The 20,354-nt window shown below is 41.9% G+C and overlaps 1 protein-coding gene across 6 annotated transcripts in view; it reads right to left on the bottom strand.

Moving 5' to 3' along the window:
• Window positions 1–20,354, bottom strand: part of DNAH9 (dynein axonemal heavy chain 9) — a 220,452-nt gene that overhangs the window by 73,159 nt on the left and 126,939 nt on the right. For all 6 annotated transcript variants that reach the window (XR_008328846.1, XR_008328847.1, XM_053376206.1 and 3 more), the window contains 6 exons: window positions 16,961–17,149; window positions 14,039–14,274; window positions 11,691–11,813; window positions 10,317–10,521; window positions 7,237–7,401; window positions 3,962–4,102 (listed from right to left, as the gene is read on the bottom strand). Coding sequence is in view for 4 of the 6 variants with exons in the window: in XM_053376206.1 (XP_053232181.1) it covers window positions 3,962–4,102; window positions 7,237–7,401; window positions 10,317–10,521; window positions 11,691–11,813; window positions 14,039–14,274; window positions 16,961–17,149 (1,059 nt within the window). In the remaining 2 variants the exon portion in view is untranslated. The remainder of the gene's footprint in view (window positions 1–3,961; window positions 4,103–7,236; window positions 7,402–10,316; window positions 10,522–11,690; window positions 11,814–14,038; window positions 14,275–16,960; window positions 17,150–20,354) is intronic.

Consider the following 20,354-nt stretch of genomic DNA (forward strand, 5'->3'; position numbering starts at 1 on the left):
AAATAGTTCTGGGTTGAAAGTTTAGAATGGATCTTTTCCCCTAAAATTGGGGTGGGGGTAGCAACAAGTTTTTGCAAGTAACTGATGTTCTCAGAATTTTATCATAATGCTGCAGCAATGGGATAATTACTGGTTTGTTTTTCTCTTTCTGTGCCATTCTTAAGCCACGTGTTTCCAAGTAAAGATCTGTCAATCTCCTAACTCCCTGAAGCTCCCTAGCCTGTTTGTTCTCTTCTTGCCAATCGATCACCATCCCTGCTGTCACTGGAACTCATCTTCAGTTTTGCCCTAGCTCAGTTTTCTCCTTGGTCCCTGCCTTCTTGCCTTCACCCCACATTGTTTCACCACCCTGACCCATCATCAGGCTCCCTATCCAATGAACACACTGCCTCTTTCCCAACTTCATACAGCCTGTCCTGTCCTTTGGTTCTGCCACAGCACTCTTTCCCATCAGTCATTTCATCAGTTGTGTATCTCTTGTTATTTTAGTCTTATAGCTGAAAATTTGAGGCAGGGGAGGCTAGCATTTTTGGCCAATCCTCCAGGGGATGGATGGCAGCAGTGGATGGGGCTTAAAGTGGATGGGGCCACTCCATTGTCTTGCATGCATACTCTCACATGCACAAAGCATCTGGCTCCTCACCTGGTATGATCAGCCCAATGACTGCAGAGAGGGTGATTTGCATCCTCATAAGGGTACTGTTCTTTGCCCACCCCATCACAGTGTTTAATTTATGTTTGTCCCCATTGCCAAAACTGGTGGGATCTTGCTTGGTGTGCGTGCAGAAAATCTGCAGATCCAGTCTCCAAACAGGATCACATCACCTCTGATTTAAGGAGTGATTCAAGTTATATCTGAATGTTGTAACTTCATAATCTTTATATTGTAGACCAATTGAAACAAAATTTGTCAAATGTAAGCTTGTCTGTTTCTGGAAAATAATATGAGCATTTCATTAATGATTTCCAACTAAGACACACATTCTGTTTTTTCCATGTCTTTTAAAAAGATATGCCACAGAACAGAATGCCTAGCCCAGACCAGATAAAGAAAGTAAATGAAGATATAAATATCTATAACACAAGGTTTTCAAAGACAGACAAAATATTCATTTTCCCTAGGCAACAGAAATGACACTTCTCTGAAAATGATTATCTGAAGGACACTGGCCTCCCTGGGGAAAATGCTCCTCTCATTATATCCTCTCTAGAGGAAACTCAGAAGATAAAGTCAAGTAAAAATCTCAAATAAAAAAATATTTCCTGCAGCCAAACCAATGGACACATGCTGTCCCAGGCCATAGGAACTGAATGTTTCATAAAGGCTAGAGTTGGGATTATTAGAAAGAGAAAAACAAATGAGAAAGAAACACTTGTAAATCTTCATCACTTGAATAAGGGAAAAAATACTTTAGGAAAAATCACTGAATGTGCTTTCGGATGGTAAATACTGGTCCTTAAGTTAAATTACAGCTGGAAAATAGTTGTTTCTTAGGATTTGAAGAGCCTCGGCAAGTAAAATACTACTAGTTTATAGCAACACAACGTCTAGACATGCAATATCACTATATTACTCACAGGATAGTTTTTTCCTTCATTGTTCTTAAAAGCTCTCTCTGAGTTATTGCAAAGGCCTACTTAATTCTTGTGGGGGGTTGATATGATAAATTTTGAAACCATTGTTTCAGCAATCTTCTGTAAAGCAGCATTTATCTATGATTCAGCAGATTTCTACAAGTACCTTCAAATCTACTGAATCAATTGATTCAAAGAGACTTCTTAACTAACCTATCACGTCCTGGAGGCTGTAAAAGGTATCCTCTTGGTATGATTTGCAGCTCAAAAAGGCACACAATCTGGGGCCATGTTACTCCCCCCTCCAGTGCTACTTGCATGACAGGAAAAGATGCATGAGAACCTTCTTCAGTCCAAAGACCACATTCCCTGATGAGGAACCTTCTGGAGGCCAGGTGCTAGTAGTGAACAGGCCCAGAAGCAAAATATTTGACCCTGACATTCCAGGCATATTAAAGTTAAAGGTTCTGCATGCACATCCAGCCTCATCCAGCCAAACAAGGGGTATTCCAAGGACACCTTCCACTCAAGGAGGACACAGAACAGGGCTGGGACAGGTGTGGCCAAGGGAGAGGAGATGCAGCCTAGTGAGAGCTCAACGGGCCAGAAGGAGGGGCCTCAAAGGCTGCATCCAAACCCTGAAGTGAGATACCTCACCCTCTTTTTAATTTTTTTTTAGAAGACTGCAGGAACACACAAAGCCACGGAACAGTCTGGAAAGCACTTTTGAAAATGAAAAGCGAAACGCACAACATTTGAATATGCAAAAGATTGCACAGGCATGGGAAGGTTGCACATCTTGTCATCAACAGGCACCACCCTAGGATGTGTCAGTGACGTTCGTATAACCATCTTACACAGAAAACTCTCAGTGGCAAATGAGGTTCTTCTAGCTCAAGGGGAGAATCACATTTCATTAGCAATATGTAACTGCAGCTTGATATCAAGCTCTCTGCAACCTGAAGGGAAGACTGTGGATCTTTTGTAACCAAAGTGTCACACAGCACACACAATTCTTTCTTATTTTAAGTCTGTACAAGCTCTAGGACACAATGATCCGTAAAAAGATTCTGTGTGGGAAGCTGACTATATTAAATGGGTGTATCAATAACTAGAAGATACTAAAATTGGTCTGTTACAGGCACAGGCACATTGAGTGAAGTCATTGTATGGGCATGGCTTTTCTCAGTAACTCTATTCTCACAAAGTACACACAACCTGTCGCAGATCACACTGTCTTTACTTTACAGAATGCTGCTTCTGAAAGAGGGATTTCTTTTGTAAGGCTGAATTATTTATTTAAATATTTCTACACCTGCCTTTCTACACCTAGGTATACCTGAGGCAGTCTTCAAAGCGAAAATGGCACAGCATAATAAACTAAAATACAAGGTTAAAATAGGGTTATAGGGAGCATACAACGCCCTTGTTACAACAGCTCCACTTGATATTGGCCTGTTTCCAGAAACAATTAAAATGCTGGTTTTGACCTATAAAGCCCAATACAGCTTAGGTCCAGGCTATCTGAAAGACCATATTCCCTCATATGTTCAGGTTTTGATACCATCAGGGGAGGTTCTTCTCTCAGTTCCACCACCCTCACAGGAACGCTTGGTAGGGATATGAGAGAAGACCTTCTTGGTGGCTGCTCCCAGACTTTGGAACTCCCTCCCTAGAAAAGCCAGACTGGCTCCTTCCTTGTTGTCCTTCCACCAGCAGGTGAAGAACTTATTCCAACAGTGTTTGGGGAAATGACTGCTTTTAATGAAAGAGCTGATGCCGTGATGTTTTTATTGAAATTATCTGTATGTTTTTAATAGATTATAGATAGATATGTTTGTTTTTAAATGAATTAAAACAAACGTTTTTAGCTCTTATTTTATCTGTAAGCTGCCTTAAGTCCCTATTAGGGAAAATGGATGATGCTGATGATGATGCTGAACAACAACAACAACAACAACAACCAGAAAATGGACCAGAAAACAGCAGGAGTTGCAAAAAAAACACCTGAAGGTCATAATATAAAGAGTTTTAGAGAAACCATTAAAAGCATGCTACCAAAATTTAGGTGCTGCAACCCAAATGCTTCTCCCTCTTGTTCAGAAGCAAAAAGCGAAGAAAGATATTGAGTGGGTTCATAGGGGAGGAAGCAATTCCTGAGATCTGTTGGTCCCTGGCTGCTTAGAGTTTTAAAGGTCAAAACCAGCAATCCTGTAGTACAAATGGTTAGTGGTTAAAGTACAGAGAAAGCAAAGAGCCACTGAAATCCAGCTGTCACTATATTTGAAAAGCAATGGGGTACTCCTACAATTTGACTCATAAGATTTAGCACAATTTAAACTGCCTGGGAAGTTGGAGGAAGTCCCCAAACACATAAATGCTGTACCTTCAGGGAAAACTGGTACATGGGATGGATGGTATTGAGGTCATTCATGATAAAGTACAGCAAGGAGGCACGAGCTGCTGCAGGACGGTAATGCTCCCTTGCCTCATTAATCTTTGTTTCTGTCACCTTCGACTCCTGGACCTAGAGGAAAGGAAAGGCAAATCCAGCCATGAAGATGTAAGACAACCACATTCGTTCGTGCAAACTTTGTTTCCATAGAGATGACATAAGCTCAGCTGATTGGTTTAGACATAACAACATGCCAGGTGTATCAGGAGTGCCTCCTCTTTCCTCACCTGCCTGCTTCTTCTGGCACTGAAAAGCTCCAGTAATGTAAAATCCAAGGAATGAAGAGGAAAGGTGTCCAAATGTCATCTTATTTGCAACTTGGTCATCAAGAAACTTCAGGTGGTATCTGGCTGCACAACAAAACTCCCCCTCCCTCCCCACTCTCTCCTCTCAGGGTTTCCCCCTGTTAGAAGTGTTAGGATGCAACTCACCTTGCACTGGAGGATGATTTGTCTATATGAAAAAGAAGAGAGAGAGGGTGGGGGGAACTCTGAAGTTTCTTAGACTGTCCTTTCTGACCTAACCTGCACTGACCTTCCCACAGATGCTAGGCTGATATTTAGGGTTGCTCACTTCATTTCCTACGCCCTCCTTTATCCTCACCTTGGGAGAGTAGACATATTTTGTGTCTCTCCTGCTGAGACGCAAGAGCATGCCTGCTATCAAGCTATCAAAAAAGTATTTCCTGTAGAATCTTTACTGTCAAGCAAGTATTTCCTGTAAACATAGTTTTCTTATTTTCCTAGACTGTGATCATATCCAAGATAACCTCCAGAGCAGGTTTGGGGAGAGAGGAGAGGGACAGAAGTCCTTGTAGTAATGGAATTCCTTTGCTGGATACTATCCTGATTTCCAACAGAGTTCTTCATTCATTTGCAAGTTCCTCAGAAACCAATGTCTGAAATGTTTTCTTGGGAAATATTTAAGATTTTTTTAAACAAAAACAAAAAAAACTTTGATACATTGAATCTGAATTCTGTAGCTGATCTCCTTTGTAATGTTTTATTTTGAAACCTTTAAGTTTGGTACAGCATGAGACTCTTCATCTCAAGGTCATGGGTTCAAGCCCCATGTTGGGCTAAAGATTCTTGCATTGCAGAGGGTTAGACTAGATGATACTCGTGATCCCTTCCAAATCTAAGATTCTATGTTGCTTTGAATGTATACTTTATATTTGACTTTCTTCAGTAATGTTTTATCCTAGATTGCTGTATTTGAGGTTTTAATTTAGGTTGTAAACCACTTTGAGATTTTTTTCTTTAAAATATAAAGCAGTATAGAAATAAAATGAATAGTAATAATATTTTCCCACATCTTACAGTACAGAAGTGTACAAGGCCTTCTTACAAAATTACTTGGCAAGGAATTCCAAACATACATCATGTGTGTGTTTAAGAACCACCCATACAAACAGCATGGGAACTTCTGTAGTCTGTACATAAATACAGCTTGGAATTACCGTATTTTTCGCACCATAGGACGCACTGGACAATAGGACGCACCTTGTTTTAGAGGGGGGAGAACAAGGGAAAAAAATTCTTCCGCTCTCTGCCCAGCGCCCCTTCAGCGAAGCGGCAGGAGGCGCTGCGCAGAGAGTGGGAGAATTTTCCCCCTCTTGTTTTCCCGCTCTAAAACAAGGTGCCGTTTAAGGTGCGTTCAGGCGGCTACCTTGGAAGGTTCATTTCGACCTGCTCTTTGGGGCTGGCGGGGGGAAGCCCACCACCAGCCCCAAAGAGCAGGTCAGGGAGCAGCGGAAAGGCGCAGCGGAGAGGCTGCTGCCATAGTCACGCGTCACTTCTCCAGCTGGGAGAGGGTCGCGGGGCTATGGCTTCTTTAGCCCCGCACGCGCTCTCCCGGCTGGAGAGGTGATGCACGGCTATAGAGGCTCCTGCCATAGCCGCGCGTCACCTCTCCAGCCGGGAGAGAGTAAGCCGGGCTTCTTTAGCCCCACGCGCACTCTCCCGGCTGGAGAGGTGGTGGGCGGCTATAGAGGCTCCTGCCATAGCCGCGCGTCACCTCTCCAGCCGGGAGAGGGTCGCGGGGGGCTGCTTTAGCCCCACGCGCACTCTCCCGGCTGGATAGGTGACGTGCGGCTATGGAGGCTCCTGCCATAGCCGCGCGTCACCTCTCCAGCCGGGAGAGGGTCGCGGGGGGCTGCTTTAGCCCCGCGCGCGCTCTCCTGGCTGGAGAGGTGACGCGCGGCTATGGCAGGAGCATCCTGCCATAGCCGCGCGTCACCTCTCCAGCCGGGAGAGGGTCGCGGGGCTATGGCGTCTTCGCTCCATAGGACGCACACAGATTTCCCCTTCATTTTTGAAGGGGAAAAAGTGCGTCCTATAGAGCGAAAAATACGGTATATGCTCCTATGGCTGCAGAAAGCTACTTGTATGTGAAAGATGCAACTGAAATTTGCAAAGCAAATTATCTGTGTCAGACGACTATCAAAGAGGATGGTTTTAAAAGACAGATTTTTTTACCCAGGGGAGCCACATCAATGCCAAACTGCTGGAATTCCTGCCAATTTAATCTGGACCACATAAACTTCAGTAGATCCTGTCATGCCGCCTCTGCTAAAATGCAAGTTTAATTGATCCAGTTACAGAAAGGTAGCCGTGTTGGTCTGCCATACTCAAAACAAACAAACAAACAAATTTCTTTCCAGTAGCACCTTAAAGACCAACTAAGTTAGTTCTTGGTATGAGCTTTCGTGTGCATGCACACTTCTTCAGATTGGTATCTGAAGAAGTGTGCATGCACACGAAAGCTCATACCAAGAACTAACTTAGTTGGTCTTTAAGGTGCTACTGGAAAGAAATTTGTTTGTTTGTTTGTTTTAAGTTTAATTGAGTTAATGTAATGCATGTTGATTTAACTGAAGTTAAATAAAAAGCCTTGGTATTAAACTGGAATGGTTTAAGGCATCTTATTACAGTGCTAAAGTTTTATGGTCTTTACATTGGATACTGCTATTTGTACTTCACTTTGAATTGCCCATTTAATGCCCATCTATTCTGAAGCAGGAAGATTCCTAGACTTGACCAGAACAGAAGTGTGTGTGGCCTCCTAATGATTTCTAGTCTCCAAGCAGAACAAGATGACCTAAGATACATTTTAAAATTTTTAATGAACTTCCTAGCTCTTAAGACAAAATGCATACGCAGGGGTCGTTCCCTGCATATCCACCCAGACCCAGTTTGCATTTTTACCTTTTCTTCTATTTCTGCAGCTGTCTGTTTGGTGACTTCTAGATTTTCCACTAGAGCTGTATCCCCTAGGAAGTTCCCTGAGGCAGAAGAGAGGCGGGACAGCAAGTTGTCTTCCAAAGTTTTCAAAGTTATTTTGAATCCATTCTGCTGCTTTGTGAGATCAGACTGTAAAGAGGTACAGACCCCCCCCCCACAAAACACAAAATACATTAATGCCTTGATTTCCACAGCCAGCATTTTCCTAACACCAGCAGCAGGGTATTTTTTCTGTAGACATTTCCACAAAACCACCACCACCAACAACAACAACAACAACAATAATAATAATAATAATAATAATAATAATAATAATATATTATTTATACCCTGCCCACCTGGCTGAGTTTCCCCAGCCACTATCTTTCTCTCTCTCTCTCTCTCTGTGTTTCTCTTGTGCCCACCCACCCACATAGAGGGGGGGCACAACACTGAATAACAACAACACACTTGTCTGGACAGAGAGATTCGTGTGTAGAAACCTCCAACTTTTGTGCAGCAGGAATGTAGCATCCTGTACAAAGGTAAGAAGCACACTCATTCCTCTGCACACTTTTGCCACTGGCATGTGGCCTCTGGAAGGTTGTATATGAGGCAGCACAGTCCTCGGGCCAAAAAAGTCCCAAACCAAATCATAATATCATATACTGGCCCAGCTTTTTACTGTGATTCATATTTTAAATTTACAAGCTGCCTTGTCAAGATTATAACAATTTTATATCCTTGATAGATTTTCAGTGGACAAGCCATGAAGATGCCACCATAAAATTTATAAGAAGTCTGAATATTAAACAACAAATAAGGTCACATTTTTCAACAGGAAGCTTCCCCCCCCCCCATTCAAGGAAGCATTTGACTCTTTGGCTACTTGTCGGATTTTTTTAAGGGCCTTTGTTCAGAGAAGTCTAAGATGGATGCTTTTATATCAGTACGCTATACTCTAAGCAACTTGATAACCAACCCCCTCAATATGTTCTGCTACTATTTTTACCTAGCAGTTAATTAAGTGAGTGATTCATAACTATTTAGGTATATGATTCACAGATATTAAAACCAATGGGAATTTGTTTACAACTGGTCTACATATTATGGCCACCACAGGGAGGCTACCCAAAATACCTGCTCAACACCATTGGGTTGAAACATATACCAATTGCCACTGTTATATGCATAATTTTCATGCCATCTCCAGACATTTTAAGGGGACATGCCTGTGGCATGGAAACTCTCCCAGCAAAGGGAGCAATCTGTGCTGGAAATTTATTTATTATGTTCATTTAGGTATTTTTATACTGCCCTTCACCCTACAGTCATCAGGTGCTGTACAACATATTAAAACACACTGACACATATTTCTGAAACCAATTTAAACATAAATACAATATAAACAGCACATAACAAAAGAGCTCTCAGCTTGCATCTCCCCTCACCTCCAAAAGCTTGATGTAAAAGATATGCCTTCACGTTCTTTCTAAAAGCATTTAAATTTCCTCAGTGGGCAGAACATTCAGAGTTTTGGCTCTGCCACTGAAAGAAAACCTTACTGCAAGTGTTGTTACTGGGTAGCCCAGGAGAAGTCTGAGCCCCAATCTGCGGAACCCTGAATATTTTTTTTGTGGGCTGCAGTGCTGGCCTAGCAAGAGTGCTGTTCTCCAGTTGGAAGTACAATAGCAGATATTATTCAGTGTGTAATCTAGAGGTAACTTCTGTTGTCAGTAACTCAACTAACCAAGGGTTGTGGTGGGGGGTGGGGAGGTGCTGCTTAGCAACCAAGGGAGCTGCCATTATCTTCATTGAGATTACTGCAGCATGCACTGGCTGCCTAGCTGCGTGGCAGCTTTCTTCTGGATGTTTAGTTGCATGCTGCCATGCAAGGCCTTGCAAAAAGACAAAAGCTTCCTGATGAAGCTATATTCTGTTTCATTCAGTTAACTTTTGCCAGGCTTTTCTCTCTGGACTCTGTCTACTTTATTCAAGTGTCTTGTATGTAAGCCACCCTGGGAGACTTTTTGGCTGAGCAGCAGGGAACAAATGCTCTAAATAAATATATGAAGTGCCTCTGCAAACAGTGCCCTCCCACCAGCTGTCTGGCTGCTGTTGGGGTTGCGGGAGGAAAGGGCACAACTGCCACCAACACACCAAACACTGTGTAGTGGAATGAGGAGCACCAACAGACAGAGGGCATTGAGATTGACTAGTGGCCTTTTTCAATGAGTGAATGAGCATGAGTAGAGGGACCGTTCAGATTTTGCAGCCAGCACAGATGCTGTTTGCAATGGAGACAGGCCAGTCTGCATAGGGCAGCTCCTGGGAGGGGGAATGAGGCCAGAGGCAGGTCAAGGAAGGCCTCTGCAGTGCCTCAATGCTGCTTGAGGGGAGAGGTGAAATGAGGCCAGGTTGTGAAAGGCCTCTGCAGTGCTGTCACTTCACATGGAAGCAGGACAGGGAGAAGAGGCCAAGAAAAAATGGCAATGCCCTCAGAATGTGGTCTGGGCCAAAACAGCCACACTGTCTGTTACTGCTTGCTGCCTGGTCACCGAAGAAAACCCACAGGAAAATAGTCTCTCACCTCCTACGATGTTACTCCCTCAAGTTGGGGGTTTTTCCACCCAGAAGAGAGTCTGTACTCCCTCACATCAAAAAGAAAACTATATGCATAGCCACCAGCCAGCTCAATGCCTAACTCCTCCTTCTTTCTCACACATTCTCCTCCTGGTTTCCTACTGTTCACTGCCGCCTCCCACCATCTCCAGGCATATTTCTCTTCTTGACCCTTCTGCCAACCCCCACTTTCTCTTCTGGCCAACTACGAAGGATGCACATGTATGCATGCATGCCACTGCATTTGAGTGGGGAGCAAGAAAAGAAAGTATATGTGTTGGCCTGTGGAGTACGTGGGGGTTTGTTTTTTTTTTTGTCTTTGGCTTCCAATTGGGTGTCATGAACAGCGGGAAGTACATTTTAACTGTACAAAATTCATTTTGTAGAGGAAGGCTCAATGGGAAAAGGTTTCATTTTAGGCTTGCAGCCAGCTTGCAACTTACCTTTAGTTCTTCCAGGTCAGGCCTCTCCATACTGACAACTGCTGCCAGCAACTGGTCTTCCAGGCCATCCCGAGTCACGGTGAAGTTGATGAGGGTGCACTGTGCCTGCATTTCCGGCTGGTAATGGGGGTTTGCAAGCTTGGTGTGGAGAATCAGTCGGAAATTGGGGTTGAACTCACACTCTTTATCTCCAATTTTAATGCACCTGAAAGGAAAACAAGAGTCCTCATCTATCTTCAATGTCTCTCCCACAAGTTGCATATATATACATATAAGGTTGTGGGAATGGGTTTTTCCTAAGTCATGATGTGAAAATGCTATTCTTGACCTTTAGGCGAAATAAACAGAAGTGCCAAATTGAAGTGAAATGACTATTTTAAAGCAACGCTATATCACTATGAAATGAAAGGTGTTCAGTAGTATGAAGATAAGAATGCACTGTACTTCTCAGAATTAAAAAGCATGACTTTTTCAATAAGGGAGTCTGCAGGACACCTCAAGGACATCTGTCACACAGGCCACTTCGGACATGGTGGCCGTGGTATAGTTGTCACCATAAATGACTTTATGATCAGGACTCCACAAGAATATACTTTAATGGCTAGGCACATAGACTGGTGTCATGGCTTGTAACATCTCCACTTCAGTGACAGAGGAATGTTGTGGAAGGACCAGAGGAAATAAACCAAGAACAGAAAAGACAGGAGTGTAGCAAAAGAAAAAGGAGGGATGACAGCTGAATATCAGAATGAAGAAGCTTGTCAAATAAGAGCATTTTTCATTACTTTAATATAAAAGGATTTGCTTTTTTATTCTTCTATCAAGTCCATGAGGCTTTGCTTTATTTGACTTGCCTCTTCTAATTAAGAGTACAGCAAACCACATCTGAGTCTTCTATGTGTGACTGCTGTTATTTTTATTATTCTATAGTGAACCCTTTCCCAATACTCACTAGACCTAATAATAAAACAAATATTTAAAATAGAACCCCTTGATATAAAAGTAATGGCCTGCTGGATTATTTTTTTCTTATCACTCAGAACACCATTTTTCAAAAGCTGCTGCAACAAAAGTATTTTAAAAGATGCCTCCAACTTGACTATGAGACACCATCTCCTGGGGGAGGGGGCACACCCCATCACTGTTGAACCATTATTGAGAAGGTCCACCTAACTCAACCATTACAATGTTTTGGTTCCTGAAATTTGGGCTTGGAGAATAATTTCCCCTGGTGGCCTCTAGGAAAGTTCACCAGAACTTGCACACATCTTGCCCACAGAATCGACAGCAGCTCCTGTCAGACAACACACAAGCTTTCCCGTCATCCAGAACTTGACAACCACAGATGAGGAGCCTTCTGATTCACCATCTTACCTTCCTTTTTTTATTGTCTCACGGCCAAGCAATGGACCTAGAACTGGGTCAACAGATTCTTCCAAGTTCTCAATCAGAACAACTTCACCAGCAGCAAGAGCCTGCTCTATCATATCCAGATACCTAGGAAAGATGGTACCAGGGTGACATATGCAGCAATAACCCACACAGACTTTTAAAGCAAGGAACATTTGCCTTCATAAGGGAAAGAGTGGGAGAAGCAGAGTAAACTCGGTGGTTTAAATATGTTAATACTGGTTATATGGCGGGGGGAGGCATTGAGAGTAAAAGAAAGCGAACGAAGTGTCTGCACTATGTATGCATGATTATGCTGGTCAAGCAGCATGGGGTAGCGTTTCACTTGCTAAAAGGAAAGCATATTAGAGGCACAAAGTTTAATTAAATTCATAGGATCCACAGAGTGATCAGCACCTGTAAGCAAAACGTTTGGGGATACAGTCATGCCCCAGATTCTCTATGCGCAATGTGTTTTTCTGGGACACTTTATTTTGTTATGTACAATCCCTTCTGCAACCAGATTCAGATCTCTCTCTATTTTCCCAGGGTTCTTGCTGGCCAAAGTGTGTTAGATGAGAAAAGTAAAAGAGAAACCTTTTGAATTAAACAATAATGGCCAAAACTGGAATGCTACTTGGGGGGAGTGGAGTGTACTGATAATTTAAAGATAAATGACTGCTCTAACAGAGGGAATCTTGACTTTTGCCTTATTTGGGTATGACCATAAAAAAATAAGTCCCTGAAGAGGACTTACAAGAAACAAACAAAAAACAAACTTGCAAGCACTGGACAGCTTTTTGTAATCTGCTGAATGATTTGTTCTTGAATTTATGGGATGAAGTTGTGGGATAAATCAGTCTTGTTTAAGACTGATAAATCAGTATGCTTAAATCTAATGAATGAATAAATGGGGTTAACGTGTTTTGTGTTTTTATGTTGTATTTTTATGTTGTGAACTGCCCTGAGACCTATGGATAAATGATGCTACAAAGATTAAATAAATAAATACCGTAAATAAGACAGACTTCCTGCCAGGCTTAACTACGCCACTCCCCCTCACCTTTGTAGGAAGGGTTACCAAACGCTTTGTTCTCTCACTTCCATCATGTGAACCCTACCATTAAGGAGGTCTAAACTGAATGCTCCAAGCTTAGACCACATGACTTCAGCAAGTTATCTTTGTGTTTCTATACAAATAATTTAGAAACATTTACCATTTTGGAACCTAAGTCATACTGCCTGTCTTTTCTTGCTGCTCTATGGAAAAGCATATTAATATAACTTTTAAAGAGTTTGTAAGTAAGCCATTTTTAACTTACCAAACGTGTGGTCTCTTTCTATGCTAAGGAAAGTGAGGAACTTTGGAAGGGATATTTTAAAGGTCTATCAGTCTATACTTCCATGCTTAACTTTGCTGAATGCTTTGAGATTTTAAATCTCTGCTGGGGCTCTCCCACCAAAGATTACTTACTACAGACCTGGATCTAGGCACCCAGGGAATTCTCCTTTTATCATTATACCATATCTATTTTTCCTTTTACCAAATTAACCAACAGAAATTGTTTACTTGGATGCATTTTATCAAACACACATATTAACAGAACATGCAAACATGGTGATTTCCTTGTGAAATTGCTGCTTCATTATCATAACCTGTGAGAGTTCTGCTAAACTGACCCTCTTCATTTGACAAGACAACACGCGCAGAAGACAAAAAAATGGCTTCTCATGTGTGCTTTGCCTGTCTTTGAATTGTTTCCTAAGTCTTTCGAAAGATCTGTGAAAGACAATTCCTTAAGAATCCTCAGAGAAGTGGACTATAACAGTTCTATTTTATCACCCCACCCCTGGACCTCTTCCTATTGAAAACTTGCAACATTGCAACCTGGAAGACGGCTGTCCATGAGGCCTGAGTCTTAAAGGCCAAATATCAGAGGTGAAGCAACAGAACAAGAGACCAAATGCTCAGCGCTGAAGAACTGCAGTGTGACGCACAGCCAGCTGGTACCCAGAGTGCAGCCAAACCTCCTTCATTCTCCTCCTCCTCAATACATTCACAGTTTCAGTGACGTTTCTATGGCAACCATGCCAAGTTCTGCACAGCTCCTCCCCATTTAATCAGAAATCTCTATAATCTTGGTAATGAAAAAGGCAGGTTAATACACAAAAGTTCTACATAGCTGCAAAATTGGAGTGCTTTCCTTCCAAACGTAATTGCCTCCTACGATCTTTAGTCTGAAGCAGAATATACATCAAATCTGACACTGCAATTGAACACATCAGGTTTTGCTTTTTTCCAGCTGCAGCTTTGCATGGTCCTGCCTGCTCACCCTTTCTGCCCAATCCGGGTCACTCGGAGAGCTTCACCATACTTGGTTTTGATCCACTTGATGCCCTGGAGCTGGGGGTCAACCATGAGCGGCCAGCGCTCGCAGTTGCTGAGGATTGTAGCATTTTCAGTGGACATGCGGTCAGCCGGTAGCCCTTCATTCTGCCAGGCTGCTATGTCAGCATCATCAGTCAGCATCATCAGAGGATCCAAAGATGGAGTCAACGGGATTGCAACCTAGGACAGCAAAAGGCACACAACTTGCAGATGAACAGTAAACACCTATGTACTCCAAGTACCAGCAAGCTGAATTAATACTGCTTTTTCTATTATTTAACAGCAAGTCTCTACTATCACCTGCAATTTCTTAAGACTGTATACGGTAAAACCTTTAGGTGAAAGACTGAGAGGCACAAGAGGGATTTCAAATTTCCTGCTGCATCACGGAAACTGGAGTAAGGGGAATACGGTATTTTCTGCCTCCTAACCATCAATGGAAAAAAACCCAGCTTGGGCAAAGGAGTACTCCATATAGATACCAAACTCACCGTTGTGTGCACCATCCAAACCAAACAACCACCACGTGGAACCCCTTACAACAGTGGTTTTCAAACAGTGTGCCATGTCATCCTGGGGTGCCTTGAATGATGGTCGGGGTGCCACAGGCAACACTGGCCTCTGTCCCTCTTTCTTTCCCTCCTCTGACGCCCTCTCACGTCTCTGTCTCGCAAAGGCTTGCACAGCTGTTTATTGCAGCAGACCTGGCTACAAGCTCCCCAGATGAATGGTGCCTCTGAGAGGCATTTGTCTTTGGGGTGGGTGGGGGGACAGCTCAGAGACCAGGAATGGCAGCTGCCCAAAGGACTAACAAGGAGAGGGGAGAGGAGGCTGGGGGCACACTCCACAAGAAAGGGTGTCTGAAAAAGGGTGAGAGGCTGCCAGCTCTGCAGGCAAGGGGTGACATAACTGGGCTCCTGAGCCCCACAGGGGTGCCGCAAAAAGAATGTAGTTGGTTAAGGGAGCCGTGGCCTCAATATGGTTGAAAACCTCTGCCTTGCAGCATCAGTTCCAGGACGTAATTACCCCTTGGGATCATTGTTCTCAAGCTTTTCAAGCCACACCCATTTGATCTTCAAAACGCTGCCAGCAGTCATGTGCATGTATTATTCAACAATGCGTCACATTTTTATGTATATGTCTTCATACAAGTGTATATTTATTTTAAAGTGAAAAATTTGTGTAAAAGCCCCAAGATTCAAGAAGGTATTTTCCAAATTTAAAACTAATTAAATGCAGGATAAACCTTGCCCCATTGACGTATGCCTTGCCCTCCAAAATGTGAATCAGCCCACACAGCTGAAGTGGAAGCAAGGGTCCTGTCTTCATTTCCTAGGAACTGAATGGTTGGTCAAAGCTAGATATATTTTCTACATTCAACATTCCACTATCCTGGCTACAGGATAGTCACCCAAAGGGAACACAGCTTTGAAGGGGTTACCATCTGGTGATAAATACAATATTCAAAGCTTTCTGCAGAGGATTAGATATTTTTGTGCCATGGATTCTGCCCTCATGTCCCACCTTTTGAGAGTGATATGGAATGCTTCTCTTAACTGGATGCATAAGGGTCCCCAGCTAGCCAAGTTACAGAGTTTCTAGATATTGCAACCACCAAATTTCTTTAAGAGAAATGTACTTCTAAGCTGAAACCATAAGGTTTAAACACAACTGGTTTGTGTAGTGGTTTCTGTTTTGCCCTTCTTGTATCTGAGCCAATGGGGAAAGAACATGCTGCATTTACTGTTTTCAAACTTTAGTCTTAGAATATAGGGGAGGAGAACATCAGTAGAAATACAGCTAAGCTAAGTTTTCACAATTTTATCAAGGAATCATGGACTAAATCAGGGATCAGAAACTTGTGGCCCTCAAGGTAACGTTGGACTGCAGATTTGGGAGCATCAACATTTGAAACATCTAGGAGTCCAACAACATCTGTAGCCACAAGTTCCCCATCCCTGGGCTAAGATAAATTAGCTCATTGGCAACCCCTCCCTCTTCTACTTCAATACATCCTTTTGTGTACAAAAACAACAACAAGCAATGACACAAAAACCTCAAAGAATGAGGCCTGGGGCAGGTTAAACTGACAGCTTGATAGAACAGGATCAGATTACACCTTGTACTTTTGCAGAATGTAATTAACACATTCACAAGTCTGCTGTGATGCTGCAAGGCAGCATTCACAGTTCCAGAAAGACTTGTATACACCAGGCGACCCTAGAGCAAGTTTGCTTACCCAGAAGGCTTGGAACTAGAATCCCTAAGGGTATATCATATATCTAAAGACAGGAGCAATATAATAATAAATTATATAGAAATGCTTTTTTAAGGATTGTTTGGCATTTTAGAGGGAATAGCAGACAGAAGCAAACAAAAATGGAAGATCCAAAAGCTCTCTCTGTGTGTATATTGTGGACATTCACAACCTATTAATTCAAAGCTATCTGGGTAAATAATAACAAACGTTTCCCAAATGTCATGGTCAGCAACAGGGTGCAGCACTTTCAAAAGTCCATTCTAAACCTGGTTCCAACACAATTACAGTGGTACCTGAGGTTACATACGCTTCAGGTTACAGACTCCGCTAACCCAGAAATAGTGCTTCAGGTTAAGAACTTTGCTTCAGGATGAGAACAGAAATCGTGCTCCGGCGGAGTGGCAGCAGCAGGAGGCCCCATTAGCTAAAGTGGTGCTTCAGGTTAAGAACAGTTTCGGCTTAAGTATGGACCTCCGGAACGAATTAAGTACATAACCCGAGGTACCACTGTATAGCCTGCCTTTGATTTCAAGCTCATGACAGAACAAAAGCTCAGATTGGAAAGCAGAGATGCATCTGAAAATGTGACAGTTATCTTGTGCTCACTTTTAGCTGGCGCAAGTATGGTTTCCATACGCTGTCCATTAGGTCCTGCCTGTATTTCTTGCTGAAGTAACCCAAGTAAGAGACGAATGCAGTTATCAGTAAGACATCTCCACACAGTGCACTCTCTTGCTGCTTGAAGTCTTTCACTGATTCAGCCCACCTCACATTTTCAGAGGCTAGGCCCCCAACCTAGAATGAGCAGTGGAAAACAAACCACACAATTAAAGCTCGTGGAATAAATTCTGGCTTCGGAGATTTTTCATTCTTAGGAGTGCAGGCCTCTTACAAGGTACTGGTTGGGAGTAAGCAAGATGTCTATACTGGCAACCTAAGAAGTCCTGTTTCACAAAACTGCTGTTGGTGAAGAGGGATGCAGTAAGGAGCTTATAGCCATTTTTCATCTTTGTGCCCTTCTTTTTGGAGTTTTTTGTTTAGATTTTGCTTAGGTCAGGAAAGGAAAGTTTGAGGAACAATTCTCCCAACCGACCCTGGCCTCAGAAATTGACCAATGGTCTGGGCCTAGTTGAACTAGCATGCTTCTCACACTGGGACTCAGCCCTGATGGGATTTTAAGTCAGAGAAAATAATGTTACCCAGAGGTAAATGTGAGTAATATGCTATTACTCCACCATATAAGTTTATAGTCAGATTGAAAATGCCTGGTTAAAACCTTTTAAGCTTTTTCTGAATAAATAGACAAAGGAGTCTTTTCTGAGGAGAACGGTATCTGTTACAGGAAACCACAGGAGCAGCACATCCGGCTTTGCGACTTGAGGCAAAATGGGAAGTGCCGTCCTGCCCTGCCACTGCCATGTCTGCCGCCAGTATCAGTGCCAATTTTGGGTGAAATCATGCTGAAATCGTGAGAGATCTCATGCACTCTGCAAGATGTCATGTGATTTCAGAGATCTTGCCTGAAATGCCTGTGCCGCTTCTCTGGTGGAGTGCCTGCAGAAACACCACCTTGGAGATTTCTGCCACCTGAGGTGTAGGCTTCACTCTGCCTAATGGCTGCACAGGCCATGGGAAACCATCTATTTAATATTTTTTCTAATTATAATATTTATCTCTCAGAGCTTTCTACGAAGTATTCAAATTGCATTTTGGAAAACATTATTAACTCACCTTTTGCATATTTATTTTACTGCAATAACTGAAATATGTCTGTCTAAAAAATAGTCTGAGTTCTCTTAATCGAAACAGCCATTTTACCGAACACTTCAAGTCGCTTCAAGCTTTTTCAGTAATGTCGTTCTTTGTATTTGATTAACACAGTAAAATTATGTAAATCTTGGTTCACATTACACAAAAAAATACCTGGAATTGTTGAGAAACCTGCGCCCTAGTTGAAGCCAGGGTCTTCCCAACTTCACCATTACTTTCTTCAGAAATATTACATCCAAATAGTGTGGTACATAAATCCATTTGTTCTTTGAGATCAATAAATTGAGGCCTTATTATATGCACTGCTAATGTTCAATTAATGTCTTTTTCTGTGGCATCTATCACTTAGAGAACATCATCTTCAAGGCAGGCAATTCTAAAACCTTTTTTATTTTCTCAAACCTTTTATAATCTTAGCTGATGCTGTTGGGTTGTGGGTCAATTTTTGGGTTGTGGGTCAATTGTTTTAAAACAATTTTATTTTGTTTTTAAAAACATGACCACTGCTATCGGGCACTTTTCAGTGGAAAAGAAATTAAGGAAGGAGAAGCTGCAGCACTGATAGGTCAGAGTATAAGAATAAATACTAAATGAAAGAGTAATCCTAAACAGCAACAAAAAGATTTATTTGGAGAAAACAGAACAGAATGTGAGATCAGGCATATAAGACAATAAATACAAAAATAACATGCTAATTTTGTTACAATTGTGAGAGATCTATTTTGAAGGTGGAAAGTGCTGGCAGGAGAAGATATTTAGCATTACAAGATTTCCTAAATTACTGCACCATTGGCAGGTTGTCTGTTTGTTTTAAATCAAAAGAACAAAACAAATGTTAATTGAAATGAGTATCTCTAATTTTACTATTCCAAGCAAGGTAAACACATAAAGAAAAGAGGAATATTCCCAAATAGATAATCATTTCCTGAGACAGGTGCACCAATAAAAAATCATGAGTCATCTTGAAGACTGGGGGCGGGGAGAGAAAGAACTACAAATTAATGGTGCTTCCACACAGCAGTTTATTGTGGGCTTGGTGCTGCTTATGCATGCAAGTTTTTCATAGTGTCCACACAACACTGTCCTCATCAAAATACAGTTCCATATATCACCCCACCTCAACCTTGTTAAATATAAACTGGATGAATTACATATGCAAGTTTACAACAACAAACTGGAATGCCTTGTGGCAAGAAGTGTTGAAATGCACGTTTTTCATCTGCTTCCAGAAATGCAAAAATAATGCCATAGGTATTTGGTTGGCCACCGTGAGAAGAGGAAAAGTGATTTTCATCTCCGATATTCCACTTCCGCTTACCATGGCAAGCTCAGACTGGCTTCCCCTCCACATGTTTGCAAGGGAAATTACTGTAAGTCATCTGAGTTTCTGCTGTGCTTGGGGTGCAAGTACCCTCATTTTTACCAAATTAGTCCAAAAGTGCATAAATCATACACAGATGCCAGGCAGGACAAGAGGTCAACTTAAAAATAGAAAGTCTAAGATTGAAAAACATCCCACATCTGTGCTATAAAGCAAAATCTTTCATTTTACCAGTTTCCATCTTAATTAAGAGATCACCCTCCATGCTAATTAGTTGTTATTGTTCTTTTCCTTTTTTCACTTTTTAATTGGCTTCTCTAAGAGTGACTTCTTTGGTAACAGCCTCAAAGCTAAACTCTCAATCCTCTGTAAATAAACACAAGTAGGAATGTGGAAATGACTAGCTCCACTTGCTGGTGAAAATGCAGAATGGTTTGATACTTGTGTTGGAAAAGCATGACGGGAAAAGTGTCTCCTATTAGCCGCTTGCCGCTTACCTTAATTATTCTCGGATGCAGCATTTATCTGTATGAAATTTTATGTTAAACTTTTTAATTAAACTAGACTTTGAATGAATGTGCTCGGTTTAAATTAGCCATGACATCATTTATGGCGGTACAGGAAAGTATTCTAAGCTTTAGTGGCAGATATGTTCCAGTGCATTAACAAATTTGTTGATGTATTTTAATAATAGTAGTAGTAGTAATGTAGGAAATAAACTAGTTTATAGGGTGGCCTTAAATAATATATAATGAATTTCATGAACTACTCTAGGCTTAACCCATTGTACTTGCCAACAACACTGGCTTGGAATATTAGAATACAACTGTGCATTTGTAGCATTTAAAGCATTTGTAGACTGTATCACTTTTCTAATACACATAACTATAAGCTGCAATATCTCTTACT

This window comes from Podarcis raffonei, chromosome 2 (genome assembly GCF_027172205.1).
Source record: "Podarcis raffonei isolate rPodRaf1 chromosome 2, rPodRaf1.pri, whole genome shotgun sequence".
Lineage (NCBI taxonomy): Eukaryota > Metazoa > Chordata > Lepidosauria > Squamata > Lacertidae > Podarcis > Podarcis raffonei.